Source organism: Danio aesculapii, chromosome 14, assembly GCF_903798145.1.
Source record: "Danio aesculapii chromosome 14, fDanAes4.1, whole genome shotgun sequence".
Lineage (NCBI taxonomy): Eukaryota > Metazoa > Chordata > Actinopteri > Cypriniformes > Danionidae > Danio > Danio aesculapii.
In genome coordinates, this window is record NC_079448.1 from 1483625 (window position 1) to 1511082 (window position 27458).

Genomic DNA, 27458 nt, shown 5'->3' on the forward strand with positions numbered 1-27458 from the left:
TTTTGGTCATATTCTTTTCATGCCCTCCCATGTACTGCGAGAGCTGTCTTCTCAAATGTGGGCCAGTTTTGTCTGTAATTTGGATGTAGAAACAGTTGAGTTGAGCACTTGATTATTAAGTTTTCTTTGCTATTTAACCCTTGCGTGTCTGAGAGAGATCAAAATTAGCACCTCACCTCTCAGAACTACATGGAGTAAACAAAAACAAAGTATTTAATCTCTCTCGCACGCTATAATTCGCATGAATAGCACACGAGGGAGACTAATTTAAACCTGACACTGCACAAAAACTAATAATGCAGCAAAGCAAAGAAAATTAGGTGAGTTTTTCCTTAAAACAAGCAAAAAAATCTGCTAATGAGGTAAAAATGAAACATATTTCAAAGCAAAAACATATTATTTTGCTTGTTTTAATGAAAAACTCACTTAATTTTGACTCATTACGTCTGAAAACAAGATTATATTTTAACTCACCAATAGAAAACGCTTCTTGATTTAAGCATTTATAGATATTTGAAGTGCAGTCCTGCATCTATTGCATCCACTAAACACACACTCACATATTATTTAGCATCTGTGTGTGTGTGTGTATATGTATATGTTAGCTTAAACTACAGCTGTACACAATATAAACAGAGGTGCAACAAACAGTTATAAATCATTTCTCCTGCCTTTAGCATGTAAACAGACACCTTTCAACATCTGGTTCCACATGAAGTAAACTTTCGGTCATTGATTAACAATTACACTCCGAATACTGTCAGCCATTGACTTCCATTGTATTTTTGTTTCCTATGGATGTCAATAGCTTCTTTTTTCCAACATTCTTCAAAATATCTTGCATTGTGTTCAGAAGAAGAAAGAAAATAAAGTTTACAAGCACTTGAGTGTGAGGAAATAGCAAGGAAATTGTCATTTTTTTGTGTGTGTGAACTGTCGCTTTAAGAGCAAACACTACTAAAGAGAGCAACAAGTGGTGTGTAATATGTTTATTGTTGGTTGAATAGAAAACAAACCAAAATTACAGGATCAAAAATATACTTTTCACATAAACATAATGACACCTTTCTAGCAGCTCAGCTTCAATGATTGTTTAAAATGTCTAATATTTCAGGAGGCTCAGAAAGTAAGTGCTACAGTTGTGTAAAGTGAGAACAGTTCCATAGAGGTGGAGAGAGAAAAACAAACGCAATGCACTTTGATTTTAATGACCTGTTAGGGTGGATTAGTGCGAGAAATTACTATTTTAAAGGCATAGTTCAGTCAAAAATGAACACCCTGGCATTAATTACTCTCCCTATTCAAACCTACAAGACATCCAGTCATGTTCAAACACAAACTGAGATATTTTAGAAGGAATTTCATCTAAAAACGGTCCATGTATGTTATCAGAGCTTTATAAAATGATGATTGAACCACTTACGACACCTAAACAGTGTTGACAATGTTCTCGGTTAAGTGTGTGCGCAATCCGTAAGTCGTTTTCTGCTTGTTACACGCAGATTAATAACTTTAATTTCTAGATTAATCCCACAATTTCTAATGGTCACAGAAAAAAATGACTTTTTTTCTCTGCTGATATTGCTTTGAGTAATGAATTCAAGTCATGCTCAGAAGAACTGGATCTTCGTCATTCGAATCGCACACATTTTGGCTTCAATGTCAAATAAAATGATGACAAAAGAATGTGTGGTCGACACAACTATACAGTGTGTAGCCCTGCGTGTAGTGTGTTCATACATAAACACTGATGCTTATGGTAGAGATTATAAAATGATCAAATTAACTTTTTAAAAGCTCCTTAATGCTCCGAATGAAGGTTGTAGCAATTACATAGACAAGCCAATAGGTGGCAGCAAACAACCATCAGAAATGAGTCACTGAATAATTCTTCAAAAATGATCCATCTTGTAATTATTAATAGAAAATGAGACTAAAAATAAAAAAATAATAATAATGATTTTTTGTCTTTGTTAATAAGTTTATAATGTTAAAGCACTTTAACAACTGAGTATTAAATCATTTATTTATTTAGCGGGTTATTTATTTTGAGTTTATTTTTGTTCAAATCACACGTTATATAAGCTATTTTCTTTAAAACCGAAAGTTTCTTTCTAAGAAAGTGAGTAAACCTGTTGCTTTTAAATTGATTAGTTGACTTTTATTTTAAAAAAGATAAGAAAACCTGCTGCTTTTAAAGCGATTCGCTGACTTCACTTTAAAAATTGAGCAGACCAGATGCTTTTAAATCAGTTAGTTGACTATAGTTGACAAATCTGTTACAGTGTGTAGGCCAGTGTGTGGTGTGTTCATACATAAACACTGATGTTTATGGTAAAGGTTACAAGTGTTATAAAATGATCAAATTAACTTTTTAAAAGCTCCTTAATGCTCCAAATGAAGGTTGTAGCAATTACATAGACAAGCCAATAGGTGGCAGCAAACAACCATCAGAAATGAGTCACTGAATAATTCTTCAAAAATGATCCATCTTGTAATTATTAATGGAAAATGAGACAAAAAAATAATAATAATGATTTTTTGTCTTTGTTAATAAGTTTATAATGTTAAAGCACTTTAACAACTGAGTATTAAATCATTTATTTATTTAGCGGGTTATTTATTTTGAGTTTATTTTTGTTCAAATCACACTTTATATAAGCTATTTTCTTTAAAACCGAAAGTTTCTTTCTAAAAAAGTGAGTAAACCTGTTGCTTTTAAATTGATTAGTTGACTTTTATTTTAAAAAGATAAAAAAACCTGCTGCTTTTAAAGCGATTCGCTGACTTCACTTTAAAAATTGAGCAGACCAGATGCTTTTAAATCAGTTAGTTGACTTTACTAGTTAGTGGACAAAACTGTTACAGTGTGTAGTGTGTTCATACATAAACACTGATGTTTATGGTGGAGATTACAAGTGTTATAAAATGATCAAATTAACTTTTTAAAAGCTCCTTAATGCTCCAAGTGAAGGTTGTAGCAATTACATAGACAAGCCAACAGGTGGCGGCAAACAACCATCAAAAATGAGTCACTGAATAATTCATTAAAAATGATCCATATAATGTTGAAGCACTTTAATAACTGGGTATTAAATCATTTATTTATTTAGCCGGTTATTTATTTGGAGTTTATTTTTGTTCAAATCACACGTTATATAAGCTATTTTCTTTAAAACCGAAAGTTTCTTTCTAAAAAAGTGAGTAAACCTGTTGCTTTTAAATTGATTAGTTGACTTTTATTTTAAAAAAGATATGAAAACCTGCTGCTTTTAAAGCGATTCGCTGACTTCACTTTAAAAACTGAGCAGACCAGATGCTTTTAAATCAGTTAGTTGACTTTAGTGCACAAAACTGTTACAGTGTGTAGTGTGTTCATACATAAACACTGATGTTAATAGTAAAGGTTATAGGTATTATAAAATGATCAAATTAACCTTTTAAAAGCAACTCAATGCTCCAAGTGAAGGTTGTAGCAATTACATAGACAAGCCAATAGGTGGCAGCAAACCTACCGGCAAACAACCATCAGAAATGTGTCACTGAATAATTCTTCAAAAATTATCCATATAATGTAAAGCACTTTAACAACTGAGTATTAAATCATTGATTTATTTAGCGGGTTATTTATTTGGAGTTTATTTTTGTTCAAATCACATGTTATATAAGAGTATATATTGTAGCAATTACATAGACAAGCCAATAGGTGGCGGCAAACAACCATCAGAAATGAGTCACTGAATAATTCTTCAAAAATGATCCATCTTGTAATTATTAATGGAAAATGAAACAAAAAAATAAATATAATGATTTGTTGTCTTTTTAAACAAGATTATAATGTAAAGCACTTTAACAACTGAGTATTAAATCATTGATTTATTTATTTAGCTTTAGAGTTGATTTTTGTTAAAGTCACAGGTTCTTTAAACTATTTTCTTTAAAACCAAAAGTTTCTTTCTGGACTGTTCTTGTAATAAATGGAAATCAATTTACATTGGTCTCCTCTACTTTAAAAGGTCTCATAAATCAAAATTTTGTTATCCTTGCTGTCTACGGATGATCAGAGAGCTCTCGCATTTCATCTAAAGTATCTCCATTTGTGTGTGAAGCTCACTGAAGGTCTTAGGGGTTTCATTTGAGTGGGTAATTAATGAATTAAGTTTTCATTTTTTTGTCTGAACTGTCCCTTTAATAGAAGCCCTATGGCCTGAATCAGGCTTTAAAGCATGTGAGCACCAGCTAGGACGGACACAGGTCACACTAGAGGTCAAACAGTTTGACCCCTAAAGGTCAGCTCTGTGTGTATGCATACAGGAGAAACGTACTTAAACACAAGTACAGCTTTTTGTTGTGTTTGACAACTGTAAACCATATAATCGAGAAGCCTGATGGAGGAAATGCGGGTTATTTTCGAGCGCAGGCACATGAGAAAGGGTAGAAATATCGATCCGGCAGCTAAACAGAGCTCGTGTTTGCACATCAGTTCAACATTTACAGAAAAATAAAGTTTATTGCGTCCCCTACATTTGATTCCTTAGGCAATACGCAGGAAAACACACGCAGATAAATAAAGGTAGAATATCATCTGGCCTTGAAATAAAGTGGACGGGATTGTAAAAAGGCAGTTTTGTGAGGTAAGAGTAAAGGTGAAATCATTATCATGTTAATAGTCAGACACAAAGTGATTTAAAAAATGCTGATTGGGTCATAGAAAGTCAGATGGGATAATGCCGGTTAAAAAATATGAGTTTATAATTTACATACTCCAATTATGCATTGAATCTACAAGGTTAAATGACCTAAAGCGAAACCAGGATAAAAGAAGAGAGAGAGACAGACAATAATCCACATTATCTATATGAAATCTAGCTAAATCTAGACAAAAATCATTGGTGGAAGACAGAAGCGGAGTGAGGTCAACTGTACGAGTCTGTATGTGACAACATGAGCAAAATCAGTGCGAGCGGGAATGTCAATCAATTAATATCTGGACCAGTCGACACTGTACAAAGCAATTAGTCGATCTAAAGAGTAAGAGTAAACCTGTTACTTTTAAATGGATTACTGGACTTTAAAGTGAGTAAATGCAATACTTTCAGACAGATTATAGTTGACTTTACTTTTAAAAAATGCCTGTTGTTAAGTGACCTTACTTTTAAAAAAGTAGGTAAACCAGATGCTTTTAAAACGACTTGGATAAACTTGATTATTTCAAAGAGATTAGTTGACTTTACTTAAAAAATTGAGTAAACCTGTTTCTTTTAAAGCCATTAGTTGACTTTATACTATAAAAAGTGAGTAAACCTGATGCTTTAAAAGTGATTCATTGACTTTTAAAAGTAGACCACATTTTTAAAGTAGACCACATGCTATTAAATCAATTAGTTGACTTTACTTTAAAATGTGAGTAAAACTGATGCTTTTAAGTGATTAGTTGACTTTACTTTAAAAATTGAGTAAACCCGATACATTTAAAGTGATTAGTTGACTTTACTTAAAAAAATGAAAAAAAAAAAAAAACAGATGCTTTTACATCGATTAGTTGGCTTTACTTAAAGAGATTGGGTAAACCTGATGCTTTTAAAGCGATTACTTGACTTTACTTTTAAAAAAATTTAGTAAATGCAATGCTTTTCCATCGATTAGTTGACTTTACTTAAAAAAAATGAGTAAACCCGATGCTTTTATATCGGTTACTTGACTTTACTCAAATTAAGTGAGTAAACATGTTGCTTTAAAAGCGATTAGTTGACTTTACTTTAATAAAGTGAGTAAATGCCATGCTTGTAAAGAGGTTAGTTGACTTTACTTTAAAAAAAGTGAGTAAACTTGATGCATTTAAAGCTATTAGTTGAATATGAAAAGAGTAAACCCATTGCTTTCAAAGCTATTACTTGACTTTATCTAAAAACAAGTGAGTAAACCAGATGCTTTTAAAGCGATTAGTTGACTTTACTTTATAAAGTTAGTAAACCTGTTGCTTTTAAAGCGATTAGTTGACTTTACCTATGAAAAAATTGTGTGAACGTGATTCGTTGACTTTACTATGAAAAAGAGAGTAAACCAAAGGCTTTTAAATCGATTACTTGACTTTACATTGGAAAAAATAGGGTAAACCTGATTATTTTAAAGCGATTAGTTGACTTAACTTTAAAAAAACAGAGTAAACCTGATTATTTTAAAGCGATTAGTTGACTTAACTTTAAAAAAAGGAGTAAACCTGATGTTTTTAAAGCGATTAGTTGACTTGACTTTAAAAAACGGAGTAAACCTGATGATTTTTAAGCGATTAGTTGACGTCACTATGAAAAAGAGAGTAAACCTGATGATTTTAAAGCGATTAGTTGACTTGACTTTAAAAAAACAGAGTAAACCTGATGATTTTAAAGCGATTAGTTGACGTCACTATGAAAAAGAGAGTAAACCTGATGATTTTAAAGCGATTAGTTGACTTGACTTTAAAAAAACAGAGTAAACCTGATGATTTTAAAGCGATTAGTTGACTTGACTTTAAAAAACAGAGTAAACCTGATGATTTTAAAGCGATTAGTTGACTTGACTTTAAAAAACAGAGTAAGCCTGATTATTTTAAAGTGATTAGTTGACGTCACTATGAAAAAGAGAGTAAACCTGATGATTTTAAAGCGATTAGTTGACTTGACTTTAAAAAACGGAGTAAACCTGATGATTTTAAAGCGATTAGTTGACTTGACTTTAAAAAACGGAGTAAACCTGATGATTTTAAAGCGATTAGTTGACTTGACTTTAAAAAACAGAGTAAGCCTGATGATTTTAAAGTAATTAGTTGACTTGACTTTAAAAAACAGAGTAAGCCTGATTATTTTAAAGCGATTAGTTGACGTTACTATGAAAAAGAAAGTAAACCAAAAGCTTTTAAATTGATTACCTGACTTTAGTTTTAAAACAATTTAGTAAACGTGATGCTATTAAAATGATTAGTTGACTTTACTTAAAGTGAGTAATCCTGTTGCCTTGAAATTAAGTAAACTATGTGAATAATTATAAAAATTAAATCAACTTAACAATTCCATGTTATAATGGGCTTACTCACTTTTTAAAGTAAAGTAACTGATTCCTTTTTACAGTGAAGGTGCTTTTATTTTAGATTGTGTCATATTTATATTTACATAAATGAAGCATTTCCTGTAATGTCCAGTGAAATGTTCCATATGTTCTTCAAATATTATAGCACGCCAAAGTCTTGCCTACTTTACTCTTGTTTTCCATCTAAAAAAGGTTGTTTTTTTAACATTTATTAATGCTGTCTTTATTAATTATTAAGGCTCCACATATAATGACTTCAGATATTAAGTCTAGAAGCTCAAATTAAAATAAGTTTGTTCTTAAAACGGCCAATAAAGTCAAGAAAATCCATTTAATTCCACAAGAAAACAAGATTAATTTCTTACATTTGTGACATTTTTTGTTTATTGTTTGAAACCAGATTTGATCTCTTTGGTTTGCTTATCGAGAATGGAAAACGAGACATAAATACTGTGAAAACCATTTTTGATCAGTAAGCTAAAATATGTGTTTTTATTTCATGAGACTCACCCAAATATTCATTCTCCAAATACCATTGTGATTAAAACAGAGAGATTTACGAGTCGATGTGCAATAATTGGCATTTAAAGCGGTGAAGAAATGAAAAACGTCTGCACTCCCTGAGTTTCTGAATGTGTCTGTCTGTCTGTCTCTCCCTCGTTCTCTCGCATGCATATAAAAACACTCCACAAAACAAAAATGGCACGACCAAAACTCCAAAACATTATGATGAGGGCTGATATCCAGGGCCGAGCACCGATAATCACATGCTGATCACTCAGACACACAAAAACATCAGGAATCGTGGCTTTGAGGCTCAAAGATGCAAATCGACACACACTTAAGTGCACCAGGGTTTAGTATGAAACCATTAAACAGACTTCTGAGGTATGCAGGATTTCGCCTTTTCCCATTAAAGACGATGGGTTTGTTTCAAATGACAAAAAACAAACAAGTCATCATCACACAGTACTGTATAATCTGAAGAGAAGCGCCGTCTCCTGGTTAAACCTGACGCACAGGGTCGACTGAGGCAGTTTGGTTAAGATCGTGACCATTTCTCTTGTTTTAAACAGGGCGTCTAATGAGTTCTGAGGAAAAATGTACCTGTAACTGCGTTAATTAACTCATGGATAGATCTCCATGACAACACGGATGGAAACGGCTGGTTAGAGGGATTCTGGGAAACAGCTGACAAATAAACAGAGGAAATTAGAAAGAATCTACACAGCTCTGCACCACAAAAAACACCTTTCTAACTTGTTTCTAGTTGAAAAATCGAATTATTTTGAAGTCAATAAGCATTTTCTAGACAACAATAGTCAAAAAATAGTCTTGTTTTAAGAATAAACGAAGTAGGTTTCAGTTAAAACAAGGTAAATAATCTGCTAGTGGGTAAACAAAACAACACACTGCAAAAAACGCTTTTCATACTTAGAGATTGTGTATTGTCTCTAGTCTAAATATCTAAAACTCTTAAATCAAAACGCATTTTCTAGACAAGTAGAGAGTAATGTATTGTTTTCAGAACTATTGGGTGAAAATAAAGTGAGTTTTACCTTAAAACAAGCAAAATAATCTACCAATGGGGTGAGTAAAACAATTTAGTTTTGCTTTGATATAATATCATGTTGTTTACCCCATTGGAAGATGATTTAGCTTGTTTTAATGAAAAACTCACTTCATTTTGACTCATTATTTCTTAAAACAAGACAATGTTTCGTGCTTGTCTAGAAAATGCTTCTTAATTTAAGAATATTTAGATATTTGGACTAGAAACAAGACAAAAGTCTATGTAAGAAAAGCTTTTCAGTCGATTCTAATGTTAACACTCGATTGAATGGGTGTTATCAGTGGTTATCAGCTGATAGATATGGGCCAGTATGGGCCTTCTGTGCCTACTTGTAGGGTTAGAAGGCTGTTATCATCCATCCACATGGTTAATCAGCTATGGATCACATGTAGCTGCAGCTGGAGGTTAACGAGAATTATTTATATTATATATTAAATGTTAAGTGAAGTTTATTTATAAACTAATTTGGAGAGGATCACGTGCTTATGATTGATCACGGCTGGTGCTGCATTATCCAATTTATGATTCACCAATCAGACGATTCCTAAGCCACTATAAATACCCTCAGTTCCATATGATAGCCATCTTTGTTTTGAAGAATCCCCCCTTCCACCCCTACTCCTCCTCCTTTCCTAGATGGGTGGCACGGTGGCCCAGTGGTTAGCACTGTTGCCTCACAGCAAGAACGTTACTGGTTCTATTCCTTAACAAGCCAGCTGACGTTTCTGTTTGGAGTTTTCATGTTCTGCCCATGCTCATGTGGGTTTCCCCCGGGTTCCCCGGCACCATAGACATGTTCCGAGTAAGTAGTTATCTCTTAAGAGCAATCACAACCTGTTCATTAGCTACTACAGCAGGGGAGTTCTCCAGATCTACCTGAGCTCAAACTCCCCTCTCGCCTTGCAAACGTGAGGGAGCCCCGGGCTCGAGGCTCTTATGAACTCAGGGCTCTCTTAGCATCACAGCATGCCAAACAAGCTTTATAATGAATCATCAGCTGAGTGTGAACTCTTGAAATGTATTTTATTAAAGTCTACCCCAACCCCAACCGTCACAGTAATGTAAAAACAGATCTAGATCTGGAGTCTTCTCTATTAGTATAGCTGATTAACCATGTAGATAGATGATGACAGCCTTCTGAGCCTACTAGTAGGCACAGAAGGCCCCCACTGGCCCACATCTATCAGCTGATAATGCTTATTTAATCGAGCGATAACATTTTACAGTGCATTGTTTTCAGTTTAACTCACTTAATGTTAACTTAAAAACAAGACAACATTATTCACATGGCTAAAAATGCTTTTGATTTAAGACTTTTAAGATATTTGGACTAGAAACAAGACTAAAACTCTTAGTAAGAAAGTGTTTTATTGCAATGTGTTCCAAATACTAGTGAGTCGCGAACTGTTTATGGCAAACGAACCTCATTTCAACTCTCTATCAACCAATAGCAACTCTCTCATAGCTATGTTTCCATCCAGCTATTTTTATGCGCATTTTGGATATGTAAAAAAAAATTGGTTGATGATAATTGTAAAAAAATATATGCGCATAACTAAGTAGGATAAACTTTTTATTAGATAAGAAAAAACTGCACAAACTGCAATGCACACATTTTTACCGAACAAATTCCAGTATGTGCTTTAAAAAAATTTTGTTATAGGAGATCATGTGATGATGAAAATGTGTGTGAATGGATAATCCAGCAGGCTGAGCATGCTGTACAACATCTGAGTGTTGCTTTAGTCATTCTAAAATGACCTAACCGTTTCAGTATTAGTGTTATTATATTATTAATGACCTCCAGAATTGTCAAGAGCATCAGTGCTCGGCGTCTCACGCCTTCACCTCGTGTTCATTGCATGTTGGCATTTGTCTTCTGAGGCGCAAGTAATTTATTAATTACTTATTTTAAATATTAATTAATTACTTATTTTAGCACTTTGAGTTTAAGAAAAGTGCATCACAAATAAAATACATTATTATTATTATTATTAAACAAAGAAAAGATTCATGCAGCTCCTCCTACCGAAGTAAATTCCATTCTTACTGTTGATATTTGGCGGCAGATAATCAGGAAGTGACGATTTTGTTCTCTTTGACTCGTTGGAGGGAAACGCTGCATTATTTGCACATCTTTTATGCAATATTCTAGGTTTGCACATAAATTTAATTCACATCTTTGGATGGAAACATAGCTATTGTCAACTTATTGTTTAATAAGTTTACCATTAAGTTAAACAATAATTAATAACAGAATCAAATGTTCCTTATCACACATTTTGCATTATTAATTATTAATAATAGATTCCATTTACTGTTAATTATACATGTAATGTATATCATTAAGAGTCATAGTGCTGAATTCACAACTGCTTTCATTAGTGATGTATACTTTACTCAGCACTAATAAGGTGCTAAAAGGATCTATTATTAATAAGATTAATCACTTTGAACGATTTCAGCTCACTAGTGTTTGGAACAGAGACTGAAGAAAAGCTAATGACTGAATGTTATTGACAATACACAATCAACATTATCCAAAAAAAAAGAGAATCAAAACACAAAACATCTTTAAATGTCACATAGCGATTGATTAATACTCATAAACGTGGCCCACTTTGTGTAATACTACTGTTCTGCTTAAAGCAAAGCTTTTTTTGTCCATCATTTTTATAGCTTCATCATTCAGTTCAGCTTTGATTGTCTTCATTTAAGTCCATTCAACTCCAAGCTAAATGCCAGATTGTTTTCAGATGTAACAGACGAGACACTGTACATAATAACCAAAAATATAACTTCCTTAAAAAAATACAATAAACGGGAGTCCAACTGGAAACAAATACACACCTGTTAAGAATTGAGAACATATTGGTAGTAAATGTAGTGATTATGTCCTTGGGTTGATCTTACGGGAAAAACACCAAAAGCAAGAAATTAGATTTTGCATAAATGCCACAGATTTATAATTTCAATTAATAAATATCACAAAGAAACTTTAAAATAAATGGGAAAATGTAAAGAAAGGCTGTATGATACTGTAAAACTACTGTAATTTTTACAATATAAATCTAGATTTTTATTTTGTGGGGGGGGGGGGGGGGGTAGTGATGGTGAAAGCTTTTTTTGGTACTAAACATATGTAGCTTGGTAGTTAATTTTTACAGTAATATACTGTAATTTAATTTCTACAGTGGGAATCTGGATTTTGGGGTTTTTAGTGATGATGAAAACTGTTCTTGTGAATTTAGCTAGTAAACATGCATGAGATTAAATGAACAGTACAATAATGCATTGTTTTAATTTTACAGTATTATACTGTAATAAAATTTTTTCAGTATGAATCTGGATTTTGGGGTTTTTAAGTGACGGTGAAAACTGTTCTTGTGAATTTTGGTATTAAACATACATAATACTGAATGATATTGTAAAACACGACAATAATTTATCATTTTCATTTTACTGTCACGGATTGGTCAGGCTCTCACGATCCCCACTCACGAAGATCACCATCACCTGACTTCTAATGAGCACACAGCTGCATCACATTCACGAGCACCAGATAAAAGCACAGCACTCCAGTCGCTCATTGTCCGGGCTCGTCTCGACGAAAGCGGACAACTGAGCGACCACTCAGCGTAGTCATCCTCAGCTAAAACAAACGATTTCCTTACCTCTGTCTCCTGTCCGCTTCATAACAGAAGCCCGGACCAATAACGACGACAACATGAGCACCCCCGATCACTTTCAAGAGCTGGTGGACCAGTTGAAGCGGATTCTACAGCCACCAGCTCCACTTTCCAACGCACCACCAGCACCGAGCACTTCCGCCTCCACAGTTTCTTCTTCGGCCCTTCCTTCCAGTCCCATGGCCCGACCAGCGCCCTACTCAGGCGGAGCGGGGGAGTGCAATGGTTTTCTGTTACAATGTTCCCTCATATTCGAAATGCAACCTTCTCTATATCCCACAGATAAGTCAAAGATCGCCTACATCGTATCACTACTCTCTGGACCTGCACTTAAATGGGCTGAGACGATCTGGAACCAAGCCGGGCCGGTCATGAATTCCATCACTACCTTCACGGAGTATTTCAAAGAGGTGTTTGGACGTTCTGATGGGGAAGTAGCCGCTGGAGAGCAGCTGTATCATCTAAAGCAAGGTACTCTATCTACACAGGAATATGCTCTCCGGTTTCGCACTCTAGCAGCTGCAAGTGGATGGAATGAGAGATCGTTGTTGACCACGTACCGGCTCGGCTTGGAACCCACTCTCCGAATCCAGCTGGCCACATTAGATGATACTATGGGTCTGGAGAGATTCATCCAACATTCTCTCCGATGTTCCGATCGTCTCCGTTCCTATCAACAGGACACCATCACCCCCTCGTCTGCACTCCTCCAATCGCCTGAGTCAACAGCCTCTCCAGAACCAGAACCCATGATAATAGAGTCTGGAAGACTGACATCAGCGGAACGACAGAGGAGGCTGACCCGGGGTCTGTGTCTATACTGCGGTGTCAGTGGACACACCCGTATGGAGTGTCCCCTTCGTCCCATTCGGACTTCAGTGAGTGTATTCAGTACGAATATTGAACAATGTAAACCACTTACTACCACCGTACAAATAACTACTGCCTCTATTTCTCTCCTTGTCACAGCCCTCATCGACTCCGGGTCAGCAGGGAACTTCATCTCCCAATCCCTCTGTCGTCAACTCCACCTACGTACTGAGGCGTCCTCGCATATATACCAGATACAACCGATAACCCAGTGCACTCGATCTTCGACCCGTATCCATCGACAATGCGAAGACATCCTTCTTCAAGTGGGGTTGTTACATCAAGAGAGGATTCAATTTCTGGTTCTGGAGGGTGCAAATATGGACATCATTCTAGGGCGCCCGTGGCTGGTGAAGCACGATCCCATCATCTCTTGGGGCACAGGAGAGATAAAGAAATGGGGATCTGGATGTACACCTACCTGTTTTCCAAATCTCCCTCTTCAAGGTCGGAACCCCATTTCTTTGTTTACAACATCGGTCGAGAGTCCTCCTGAGAAGCAGTCTATCCACATTCCTAAGGAGTACAGCTCCTTTCATGATGTCTTCTGCCCCAAGAGAGCTTCCCAGCTACCGCCGCATCGGCCATGGGACTGCGCGATCGACCTAGTTCCAGATGCCCAGTTGCCAAGAGGTAGGATCTACCCGCTCTCGCTTCCAGAGAATCAGGCAATGGAAGATTACATAAGGGAGGCTCTGAGTCAGGGGTACATACGTCACTCAAATCACCAGCCGCCTCAAGCTTCTTCTTTGTGGCCAAGACGGACGGAGGGCTGCGTCCATGCATCGACTACAGGGTCCTAAATAACGGTACAGTAAAATACCGATATCCCCTTCCTCTGGTACCAGCCGCTTTGGAACAGCTCCGAGAAGCTAAAGTCTTCACTAAATTGGACCTCCGCAGCGCGTATAATCTGATAAGAATACGTGAGGGGGACCAATGGAAGACAGCATTCGTGACCCCTACTGGCCACTATGAATATGAGGTCATGCCTTACGGTCTGGTCAACGCCCCCTCCGTATTCCAAAACTTCATTCATGAAGTCCTCCGGGAGTTTCTTCACCACTTTGTAATAGTGTACATAGATGACATCCTCATTTACTCCCGGAGTGAGGCCGAACATCGCCAACACGTTGCGGAGGTCCTACACACATTGAGAGAACATCACCTCTACCTCAAAGCGGAGAAATGCTCATTCCACCAGAAGTCGATTCATTTCTTGGGATACATCATTGACCAAACCGGTATACGTATGGATGGGAAGAAAATTGAGGCTGTTCTATCCTGGTCAGAACCCACTTCCATTAAGGAGCTCCAGAGGTTTCTTGGGTTTGCTAACTTTTATAGACGGTTTATCAAGGACTACAGCAGGATTACATCACCTCTCACTAATCTCCTCAAGGGTAAACCCAAAGGACTGGAGTGGACCAAAGAAGCAGCCGCAGCCTTCCGCCTTCTTAAGAAGGAGTTCACAAGGGCCCCACTCCTGACTCATCCTGACCCAAATCTTCCTTTCGTGGTGGAAGTGGACGCATCCACCACCGGCGTCGGGGCAGTATTATCCCAACATCATGATACACCGCCCCGACTGCATCCCTGTGCCTATTTCTCTCGGAAGTTGAGCCCGGCGGAGCAGAATTACAGCATAGGAGACAGGGAGCTTCTAGCAATCAAGCTAGCCTTGGAGGAGTGGCGTCACTGGTTGGAGGGAGCCAAACATCCGTTCCAGGTGATCACAGATCACAAAAACCTCCAATATATCAAAGAGGCCAAGAGACTATGTCCACGTCAAGCCAGATGGTCACTTTTCTTCTCACGTTTTGATTTCTCCATTTCCTATCGTCCAGGACCCAAGAATCTAAGAGCAGACGCTCTCTCTCGTTTACACGAGCATCACGATCATGAAGAACTCCCAACGAAGATTCTTCCCGAACACATCTCCATTTGTCCGATCACCTGGAACGCTCCTCCAGTCGTTGCCACTCCGGAAGCCCCTGCTCCGCCGGGATGCCCTCCTCATCGGCAGTTCATACCACCTGAACACCGGGTAGATCTGATCCACTCCTTACATACCTCGCTAGGCACTGGACATCCAGGGATCAACAATACTCTCTCGCTAGTATCCCAACGATTCTGGTGGCCAAACATGGCAAGGGATGTGAGGCAATATGTTCAGGGCTGTAAGGACTGTGCCCAATCCAAGAGCCCACGTCATCTACCCGCTGGAAAGCTCCATCCCTTGCCGATTCCGAACCGTCCCTGGTCACACCTAGGAGTGGACTTTATCACTGACCTCCCTTCGTCAGAAGGTAATACCTGTATTCTAGTCATCGTAGATAGATTCTCAAAGTTTGTCAAACTAATCCCTCTGAAAGGTCTTCCCACAGCCTTTGAAACAGCCGACAATATCTTTAATCAAGTCTTCAGGTCATTTGGTATTCCAGAAGATATTGTGTCGGACAGAGGTCCACAGTTCATCTCACGTCTATGGAAAGCCTTCTTCAAGCTCCTAGGTGTGGCCGTCAGCCTCTCTTCTGGATATCATCCCCAAACCAACGGGCAGACAGAGAGGAAGATTCAGGAGGTGGGACGGTTCCTGAGGACCTTCTGCAGTGGTCACCAGAGCTCCTGGAGCCAGTATTTGGGCTGGGCAGAATATGCCCAAAATTCACTGCGGCAACCCTCCACCGGACTCACGCCATTCCAGTGCGTCCTGGGCTTCCAACCACCGCTCTTTCCCTGGGATGGCGAACCATCTGATGTCCCCGCAGTGGATCACTGGTTCCGGGAGAGCGAGAGAGTCTGGGACGAGGCTCATCAACATCTGCAGAGGGCAGTCCGTCGAAGCAAGGTAACCGCCGATAGAAGAAGGTCTGAAGAACCCAGATACACACCCGGACAAAAGGTGTGGCTATCCACCCGGGACATACGCATGCGACTGCCCTCTCGCAAGTTAAGTCCCCGATTTGTTGGTCCCTTCACCATCGTGGAACAGGTTAACCCCGTCACCTACAAACTACAATTACCCTCTCACTACCGTATTCACCCTACATTCCACGTATCACTCCTGAAACCCTATCACGATCCTGTTCTTCCCTCCACAGAGCCTGACCACGAAGAGGAACCCCCTCCTCCACTGCTCCTAGAAGAAGGAGCCGTCTACGCAGTGAAGGAGATCTTGCGTTCCCGACGTCGTGGCGGCCAGTTGGAGTACCTGGTGGACTGGGAAGGGTACGGCCCCGAAGAAAGGACATGGGTTCCCAGAGCTGATATTCTCGATCCTAGTCTCATGGTGGAGTTTCATGAGAGCCACCCTGAGTTCCCAGCGCCTAGAGGCAGAGGGAGACCACCACGGCGTCGGAGGTGTCGGCCCTCAGGAGCGGGCCCTGGGGAGGGGGGTACTGTCACGGATTGGTCAGGCTCTCACGATCCCCACTCACGAAGATCACCATCACCTGACTTCTAATGAGCACACAGCTGCATCACATTCACGAGCACCAGATAAAAGCACAGCACTCCAGTCGCTCATTGTCCGGGCTCGTCTCGACGAAAGCGGACAACTGAGCGACCACTCAGCGTAGTCATCCTCAGCTAAAACAAACGATTTCCTTACCTCTGTCTCCTGTCCGCTTCATAACATTTACAGTATTATACTATAATTTAATTTTTACATTATAAAAAAGATTTAGTATTTTAAAATTTGTTCTTGTAAATTTTTGTAGTAAATGTGCATTAAACTGAATGATATTGTAAAACATTACAGTAATTAATAATTTTACAGTATTTTACTGTACATTTTTACAGTATGAATCTGGTTTTTGGGGTTTTTAGTGATGATGAAAACTGTTCTTGTGAATTTTGCTAGTAAACCTACATAAAACGGAATAAAAACTACAGTAATTTATCATTTAAATTTTTACAGTATTTTAGTTTTTACAGTATGAATCTGGATTTAGTTTTTTGTAGTGATGGAGAAAACTGTTTTTTGTGAATTTTGGTAGTAAATGCGCATAAAACTGAATGATATTGTAAAAAATGACAATAATTCATCATTTAAATTTTTACAGTATTATACTGTAATTTAATTTCTACAGTATGAATCTAGATTTTGGGGTTTTTAGTGATGATGAAAACTGTTCTTGTGAATTTAGCTAGTAAACATGCATGAGACTAAATGAACAGTACAATAATGCATTGTTTTAATTTTACAGTATTATACTGTAATTAAATTTTTTCAGTATGAATCTGGATTTTGGGGTTTTTAAGTGACGGTGAAAACTGTTCTCGTGAATTTTGGTATTAAACATACATAATACTGAATGATATTGTAAAACACGACAATAATTAATCATTTTAATTTAACAGTATTATACTATAGTTAAATTTTTACATTATAAAAAATAGATTTAGTATTTTAAAAATTGTTCTTGTAAATTTTTGTAGTAAATGTGCATTAAACTGAATGATATTGTAAAACATTACAGTAATTAATAATTTTTACAGTATTTTACTGTAAATTTTTACAGTATGAATCTGGTTTTTGGGGTTTTTAGTGATGATGAAAACTGTTCTTGTGAATTTTGCTAATAAACCTGCATAAAACTGAATAAAAACTACAGTAATTTATTATTAAAAATTTTACAGTATTGTGCTGGATTTAAGTTTTTACAGTAAGAATCTGGATTTTGGGTTTTTTTAGTGACGGAGAAAACTGTTCTTGTGAATTTTTGTAGTAAATGCGCATAAAACTGAATGATATTGTAAAACAGTACAATAATTAATCATTTTCATTTTACAGTATTATACTGTAATTTAATTTCTACAGTAAGAATCTAGATTTTGGGTTTTTTATTGATGATGAAAACTCCTCTTGTGAATTTTGCTAGTAAACATGCATAAAACTGAATGAACACTACAGTAATTTATCATAATTTTTTACAGTATTGTACTGTATTTTAGTTTTTACAATAAGAATCTGGATTTGGGCTTTTTTTAGTGATGCTGAAAACTATTCTTGAGAGTTTTGGTAGAAAATGTGCATAAAACTGAATGATATTGTAAAACAGCAATAATTAATCATTTTAATTGTACAGTATTTTACTGTAATTTAATTTCTACAGTATGAATTTGGATTTAGTTTTTTGTGATGGTGAAAACTGTTCCTGCATTTTTCTCACAAAATGCAAAAGAAAAAAATGCAAAATGTAATTTTACGTTTTTGGTGTTTTTTTCATGAGATTCTCCCTGTTTATGAATATCAATTCCTTTAGTTTTCATATCTGGCTCAATGGTCATGGCACAGTTTGTGAACTCCCTACTGCATAGCTGATTACTTAACTAAATTAAGCAGATATCATTATTAAAAAAGAAAATCATACAAAAGATTCCTCATTTAGTTTTCCTTTCTACATAAGCGATATGTGCTGCGTTATGATCAGAGAAATCACGGCTGAGGTCATCCAAGTCAATAGCAGAAAGTGCACAGAGATGGATTTGTCTCATAAAAGGTTCCGAAATCTCTCCAAAGGTCTTGCGTTATGCCTAATGTTTTTTTAAAATCCTATTCTGGAAACATCTAAAGCATACAAATCTGATTTGCATAATCTAAAAAGGAAATAGAAACAAACGCCCATCAAGCTTATAAAAACATCAAAGTAATGAAGGTTATTTTTCCATTAAAGGTGCCGTTGTCCTGTTTTAATTGATAGTTGGGCTCTACCTGAGCTCTGCGTTCAGACTCGGCATTTGGGGAGTTTTGAAGAGTTCGAGCTCTTGATAGATGATCATGTTGAGCAGAGGGAAAAGCCTTCAGACTTCCAGACTAATTAGAGCCAAGCAGCAGAAAGGAGAAACACACACACATTGGACACACACACACACACTAGCCATGCTGCTGAGATGAATCCCTGTTGACAGAGAGAAACACACACACATCAGACACTTCATCTATGCTAGATGGCTCCAAAATTAAAGGGATGGTTCACCAAAAAAAAGAAAAGAATATTGTCATTTATTTTGTCTCCACTTTCTGTTTCTTTCTTCTATTGAACACAAAAGAGATATTTAGAAAAATGTTGGAAACCTGTAACCATTTTCATAGTGCTTGTATTTTGCTATGGGAGTCAAGGGTTTTCAGCTTTCTTCAAAATATCTTCCTTTGTGTTGACAGAAGAAAAAAACTCATGAAGGTTTGGAGGGAGTAAATGGTGCATAATTTTAAATTTTTGAGTGAACGGTCCCTTTAAATTTTTGGCAAGGGTCCAGTTTTCTGTATCTACTGTAAGTTTAGATATCAAAAAATATAATGATTTAATACCAAAAATATCAATAAGGGTTTGCAATATTTATAATCTATAGTTTCGATGTGCAAGCATGATCAACATTATTATTATTATTATTATTATTATTATTATTATTATTATTATTAATACTAATAATAATAATAATAATAATAATAATAATAATAATAATAATAATAATAATAATAATAATAATAATAATAATAATTTTTTAACATATTTTTTTTTATATTTCCCAAGTGCTTAAAACAGAGCAAGGAGGATTTTCTACAGTATTTTAAATCATTATATTACACTTACTAGTATCTTGAAGAATATCTAGTCAAATATTATGTGCTGTCATGATGGCAAAGAGAAAAGAAATCAGTTATTAGAAATGAGTTATTAAAACTATTATAATTGTATATTTGATCAAATTATTACAATTTTACAGAGGGCTAAAAGTGTTGTCTTTACATTATTGTGTACAGTTGAAGTCAGAATTATTAGCCCTCCTATATTTTTTCATCCAATTTCTGTTTAACGTAGAGAAGATTGTTTTCAACACATTTCTTAAACACAATGGGCTCATTTTTAACGATCTAGATGCAAAGTCTGAGCATCAAGTATAAGCATTAAGGGCACATCCGAATCCACTTTTGCTGTTTTAAGGATGGAAAAATATGCTCTGCACCCCGCCGCATGGTCTAACAGGGTTGAGCTTATTCTCTTAATGAGTTCTGGGTGTGTTTTGAGCATAACCTGCCTTAAACCAATCAGAGTCTCATCTCTCATTCCCTTTAAGAGTCAGTTGCGTTGCTTCATGGTGCATTTGCTATTTACATGGTGGACTTTGTAAGTGTAAAAACTGAGCGCTTCACTAGCGAGAAAACAGTTAAACAGAGCATCTGCAGCGTGAGGATAAAGAATGAGCCTCCTCCATTCAGCCTGTTTACTTTCTCTTTACTTTACTTATACTCTTCACTTTACTCCTTTACTTTGGTTACTTTGGAAACTCACTCCATTGAACACATCCATTAGCTTACATATTTAGTTTCATTTGTTAAGCGCAAAGATTTGTGTAAAAACTATTTCTAAATTCACTTCTAATCTCCAGCAAATGAATAAATGAACAATAATAATGAAGTGTGGTCAAAACACTGAGTTATATCCAAACACACGTCCTGTTCTTATGCCCCATATAGTGATGCAGACGTCTCCAAAACCCCACAGGTGGACAAATCTACACTTGTTTTTATTAAAACAAATAGAAATCTGCATATAATAAATAATACTGCTAATAATAATCACATTATACAGATGCAGATTGTCATGAATAAACTGAAAAAAGCCCCCCAGACATGAAGAAAGCATAGAGGCTGTGTTTTTTTATATCTATGTATTAAATAATAATTTTGGTAACATTTTAATCATAACTAACGCGCTCTGCTGGACTTTAGAGCAGCTTTTAGTGTGTCAATTTCAGTTAATCAAAATAGCAACCCTCCAACAATGCGCCTTAACACACCTCCTTTATAGACCAGCACACCCATGACTCCACAAAGTGGCGCAAATGGATTTGCTATTTAAACTGCGTGACACAAAACGTGAAAATTAGAGTTGTGCTCGTCTAAAAATAGCAACAAATCACGCCAAACACTTCTTGCACCTTATTGCTTGGGTGTATGACAGTGAAGCTATAATAACTCATTTCTAATAACTGATTATTTTCTCTTCGCCATGATGACAGCAGATAATATTAGACTAGATATTCTTCCAGACACTAGTATTCAGCTTAAAGTGACATTATTTTATTTATTTTTATTTCAAATTTCTTTTATTAGGTTTTTACATGGAATATCAACCATAACAGTCATTTTATAATTATCCATCCATGTTAGTGTTTACCCTACCCCAACCCCAGTTGAACATTTCCCTCCCTCAACAGCCTCTGACTTCTCATTAGGAAAAGAGCAAAACAAAAAAATAAAGTAATAATAATAATAATGATAAATGGAATTAATAATTAACCATAATGATAAAAAGGTAAAAAAAATAAAAAAAATAATAAAATAAATAAAATAAATAACTAAATAAGATGAAAATAAATAATAAATATGTTTTTATTCCTATGTTATTGCTCAGTTTAAGAATCAAGAGAGTTTGCTAGTAGATAATCTAAAAAGGGGCGCCACAACTTGTCAAAGGTCTTTAAAGAACCAGTAAGTGATAGTCTAATCTTTTCCAATTTAATACAAGTAAACACTTCTTTTATCCATGCATCAAAAGATGGTGGAGTGACATGTTTCCACTTTAAAAGAATGAGACGTCTCTCTATTAAAGTAGTAAAAGCTAAAGCCTGTTGGACCATTACTGAAAGGTTGGCATCTACTGCCAACCCAAAAATGGCCAAAAGTGGATTTGTATCCAGATCTATGCCGAATGCATCTTTTAAAGTTTTAGATATTTTAGTCCAATAAACAAATAATTTGGGGCATTCCCACAACATATGGATGAGATCCGCTGGTGATTGTTTGCACCTATTACACGCATCGCTGACAGAAGGGTATATTTTAGCAAGTCTAGCATTAGTGTAGTAAACCCTGTGTAGGATCTTACATTGTATAAGCCCATGTCTTGCACATATAGAAGAGGTATGAGTGAGCTCAAGAATATGCTCCCAGTGTTCATCAGAGAACAAAGTGACATTTAAAGGCTTCACTAGGTTAATTAGGGTAAAGTTAGGGTAATTAGGTAAGTCATTGTATAACAGTGGTTTATTCTGGAGACAATCCAAAACTAATATTGCTTAAGGGGGCTAATAATATTGACCTTAAAATAGCTTTAAAACAATTAAAAACAGCTTTTATTCTAGCCGAAATAAAACAAATAATACTTGCTCCAGAAGAAAAAATATTAGAGGAAATACTGTGAAAATTTCCCGAATCTGTTCAACATCATTTGGGAAATATTTAAAAAGAAAGAAAAATCACAGGAGGGCAAATAATTCTGACTTCAGCTGTATATGAGTACAAGAACTCTCGAGTGATTTCTGCTGTTAATGCTTTACCTTTGTGCGTGTGTGTGTGTGTTTGAGGGCTTCATATGTGTGTCTCCATGTCTGTGTATCCGGGCAGCATGTCTCCATTAGAGCAGTTCTTCAGCATTTTGTCCATGCTGGGATCGTCGGTCTCTTTCCTCCGTTTCTGCATTCGCTGGTGGACCAGAGGCACGAAAAACATCACGATTCCCCCCACGATCGGAGGGACGCCGGCCAGGTAAAACGCCACGTGGTAGTTCCCGAAGTGATCATGAAGAAGGCCTGATAAAAAAAGCAGATACTTCAGATGAAACGGCAGCAGTGACACACTTTAACTCTGCTAATCTGATGCTTTTCCAAGAAAACAGAATGGTTAATGAGGAAAACAGCAGGCGTTTTTAAATGATTAAATATTCATTCTTACTGGTAAGAGTTTAGAAAATCTGTGTTAATGACACACTTATTTTTAAAAGCTGAATTAAACCAAACTGAATCAACGATACCGTGAAGATTTTCATCTAAAAAACTGAAGAAAGTAAAATATACAACTCATATGCTGTATATTTAGGCAGCACGGTGGCTCAGTGGTTAGCACTGTCGTCTCACAGCAAGTAGATCGCTGGTTCGACTCCCAGCTGGGCCAGTTGGCGTTTCTATGTGGAGTTTGCATGTTCTCCCCGTGTTGGTGTGGGTTTCCTCCGGGTGCTCCGGTTTCCCCCCACAGTCCAAACACATGCGCTATTGGGGAACTGATGAACTAAACTGGCTGTAGTGCATGAGTGTGTGTGTGTGTGTGTTTGTGTGTGTGTGTGTGTGTGTGTGTGTGTTTGTGTGTGTGTGTGTGTGTGTGTGAATGAGAGTGTATGGATGTTTTCCAATACTGGGTTGCAGTTAGAAGGGTATCCCTTTGCACAAAACATATGCTGGAGTAATTGGCGGTTCATTCCACTGTGGCGACCTCTGAAATAGCCAAATATTAAGTCTAGGGGAAAATAACAAGGGCATAATAAACGATAAAGGTTGTGGGGGGTGCATTTCCCACACAAAAACAAAAACACATATGCAAAAGATCTCCTTCAGTCGACAACCAAGCGTGGAAAATCAGTTGAGAGTAATTGAATAGATTTATTATAGAAAAAAGAACAATAACAATTGAAATGAGCATCTCTTCAGGGTGGCCACAGGAGAAAATAACAAACAAAAAAATCAGCAAAGTAAATAAACTAAATGATGTAAAGCTTTAAAGAAAAATACAGGAAGCTTACCTTCCTCCCTAAGCATAAACAAAGTCAAACGTAATCAAATATATAGGCAGGCCACCCCAATAAACTCAAACTCTCCAAAAGGTGGTGAGCATACATGGACATTTGTACAAGAATAAAGGTGGGTCGTCGGTCGGAGGGGTAGGGAAATGCAGGAGCTCTCCACTGCCAGCAACCGTTGAACCACAAATGAGCTCCCGAACCCTGCCGGAAGTTCCTTTTTATAGGTCACCATGACCAGAAGAACACAAGAAGGCGAAACAATAATAAAATAAATAAATAAACATTGGTCGTTACACTGAAGGAAAATGAATGAGGACATATGATAACATTTCTTCTAAATTTCAAATCATAATATTTTAATTTAGGTCCAAATAAACAGCTTTATTTCTTTTTTTCTACAACTTTTCTGAAGCTGAAACATTTGATGAACATCAACATTGGTCATTAATGCTCTAAACTATGTTTATATTCATTATACAGTTTCATTTTACAGTTGAAATATGTTTTACTTATTATAAAATGTCATTCTTGTCAAATACTTCCCAAGTGCTTTTTAACAGAGACACGACTTTTCAATTTATTTAGATATATCAATCATTCATTCATTTTCGGCTTAGTAACTTTATTAATCTGGGGTCACCACAGTGGAATGAACCACCAACTTATCCAGCACATGTTTTACTTCCAGCCGCAACCAATCTCTGGGGAACATCCATACACACTCATTCACACACATACACTACGGAAAATTTAGCCTACCCAATTCACCTGTACCACATGTCTTTGGACTGTGGGGGAAACCGGAGCACCCGGAGGAAACCCACGCGAACGCAGGAAGAACATGCAAACTCCACACAGAAACACCAACTGACCCAGCCGTGGCTCGAACCAGCGACCATCGCCTATTTAGATATATGAAGATTTAATTTCTAATAACGCATTAAAAAATGTAATCAAACGGGGGCTAATAATTCTGACCAAATCATTTTTTACATTTTAGTTAACAGTTTTTAAATATTTTTTTTATTCCAGCCAACCTAAAATAAATAAGACTTTCTCCAGAAGAAAAAAGAAAAATATAATAGGAAACACGGTCAAAAATTCCCTTTTTCACTTGGGAAATATTTATTTATTCATTTTCTTTTGGCTTAGTCTCCATTTCAGAGGTCGCCACAGCGGAATGAACCGCCAACTATTCCAGCTTGTGTTTTACACAGCGGATGCCCTCCCAGCTGCAACCCAGTACTGGGAAACACCCATATACACTAATTCTCACACACACACTCATACACTACAGCCAATTTAGTTCATCATTCCCCTATAGCGCATGTGTTTGGACTGTGGGGGAAACCGGAGCACTCGGAGGAAACCCACGCGAACGCAGGGAGAACATGCAAACTCCACACAGAAATGCCAACTGACCCAGCCGGGACTCGAACCAGTGACCTTCTTGCTGTGAGGTCACAGTGCTAACCACTGAGCCACCGTGTTGTTTTGATTGATTGTTGATTGTTTGATTGTTCAATTTCTGTAGTTGAATACTGTTAGACTCCCAAGAAAACCAGAAAGCACTGCTTATTTCACTTTTATTTTTGCTCTGTCATATTTATACATGCTTGTAATTTATTATATTTTATGCAGATGCCCTGCATAGAAAAAGACTCCATCATCCCAGTCAATCTAAATGAATAAAATCTTTCCAAACAGAGCTATTCAAATCAGCTGAAATTATATTCATTCATAGCATAACAAAATATTGCAAAGCCAAATTTTTCCAACATTGTGCAGCCCTATACTGTATATATGAGACAGTGCTCATTTACCGGTTAAATGTGGCCAATGTCATGCTGACTTTAAATAAAAAAGCATGGTTAAATAATGGAACTAATCCAATACAACTTAACAGAGACTCCCCGCATCGACCGCCACATTCATCATCAAACGCTCTTCATTTCACAACCGTCCAGCCAGAATCTCAATGAGGCTTTCAGTCTGGATACATCGCTATAAAAACAACTACAGCCGCCATTCAGACATTGAAGACGCTCTCCAACAAGATCACTCGCAACCTAAACAACAAAACCTAAAACCCTGAGCCCTAAAATAACACTTAGACGTCAGAACATGACTCCAAGTATATGTGAAATAACAGCAGGAGACAGCCAATCCAAACCTACTTTTAATACCCCTGCCATGAAGTGCTGCTCTGAAAACAGATGCTATAAATGAGGCTTCAAGTTCTGGGACGAGGACTCAGAGTTACTGAAACAGGTAAATGCAGTATTTAACTAATGAACCTGAAGATTTGGACATATATGGTGCATTTATGCACTATTCTATTCCTTTTATAGTATTAATAGTGTATATGTGCATCCCAAATACTTACTGTATGCACTATTCAATGCTATTTTGTAATGTAAATAGTGTATATGAGTGTCCCAAACTGCATACTTACGCACTATTATACTGCTTTTATAATACAAATGGTGTATATGTGCATCCCATATACTTACTGTATGCACTATTCTATGCCATTTGATATAATAAATTGTGTATATGTGCATCCCAGATTGCATACTTATACGCTATACTATGCCATTTTAATAGCATGTGTCCCAAATCACATACATATGCACTATTATACCCCCTTTAGTAGTATAAATGGTGTATACTATATGTACACCCCAAATAAACCTTTCCAAATCACATACTTGTGGACTATTTAATGCCATTTTAAATATAAATAGTGTATATGTGCATCCCAAATTGTGTACTTATGCACTATTCTATGCCATTTTATAGTATAGATAATAAGATCTGTCCCAAATCACAGACTTATGCACTATTCTACTGCTTTTATAGAATAAATAGTGTTTATGTGCATCCAAATACATACTATATGCAATTTATTATTAGTATATGTGCATCCCAAACTATTATAAGCCATTTTTATTATAAATAGTGTATATGTGCATCCTAAATACTTAATATATGCACTATTCTATGCCATTTTGTATTCAAATGTATGAGTCCCAAATTGCATACTAATTATGCACTATTCTCTGCCATTTTATAGTATAAATGGTGTATATATGTGTTCCAAATTGCATACTTATGCACTATTTTACTGCTTTTATAGAATAAATAGTGTATATGTGCATCCTAAATACTTACTGTTTGCACTAATCTGTGCCTTTTTGTATTATATTGTATATGTGCGTCCCAAATTGCATACTTACGCACTTTTGTATTATACTTATGCCATTTTAATAATAAATAGTGTATTTGTACGTCCCAAATTGCATAATTGTGCACTATTCTATGCCATTTTATAGTACAAATAATAAGATCTGTCCCAAATCACAGACTTATGCACTATTCTACTGCTTTTATAGAATAAATAGTGTATATGTGCATCCCAAATACATACTGTATGCACTTTATTATAAGTAGTATATGTGCATACCAGACTATTATAAGCCATTTTTGTTATAGTGTATATGTGCATCCTAAATACTTACTGTATGCACTATTCTATGCCATTTTGTATTCAAATGTACTGCTTTTATAGAATAAATAGTGTATATGTGCAACCCAAATACATACTATATGCACTTTATTATAAGTAGTGTATATGTGCATCCCAAATTGCATACTTATGGACTATACTATGCCATT

At 36.4% G+C, this 27458-nt stretch overlaps 1 protein-coding gene and 1 long non-coding RNA gene across 2 annotated transcripts in view; both read right to left on the reverse strand.

The window, feature by feature from the left end:
* Positions 1–974: 974 nt before the first annotated feature.
* Positions 975–5479, reverse strand: LOC130240959 (uncharacterized). The gene is made up of 2 exons (XR_008838816.1): positions 3719–5479; positions 975–3511 (listed from the first exon to the last, which is right to left on the reverse strand). It is a non-coding gene; the product is annotated as an uncharacterized LOC130240959 (long non-coding RNA).
* A 12548-nt stretch (positions 5480–18027) lies between these two features.
* Positions 18028–27458, reverse strand: part of slc16a2 (solute carrier family 16 member 2) — a 55847-nt gene continuing 46416 nt past the window's right edge. Inside the window, exons 6-7 of the mRNA XM_056472976.1 lie at positions 22546–22797; positions 18028–19103 (exon numbers count right to left, since the gene is read on the reverse strand). Coding sequence (XP_056328951.1) covers positions 22577–22797 — 221 coding nt within the window. The 3' untranslated portion in view covers positions 18028–19103; positions 22546–22576. The remainder of the gene's footprint in view (positions 19104–22545; positions 22798–27458) is intronic.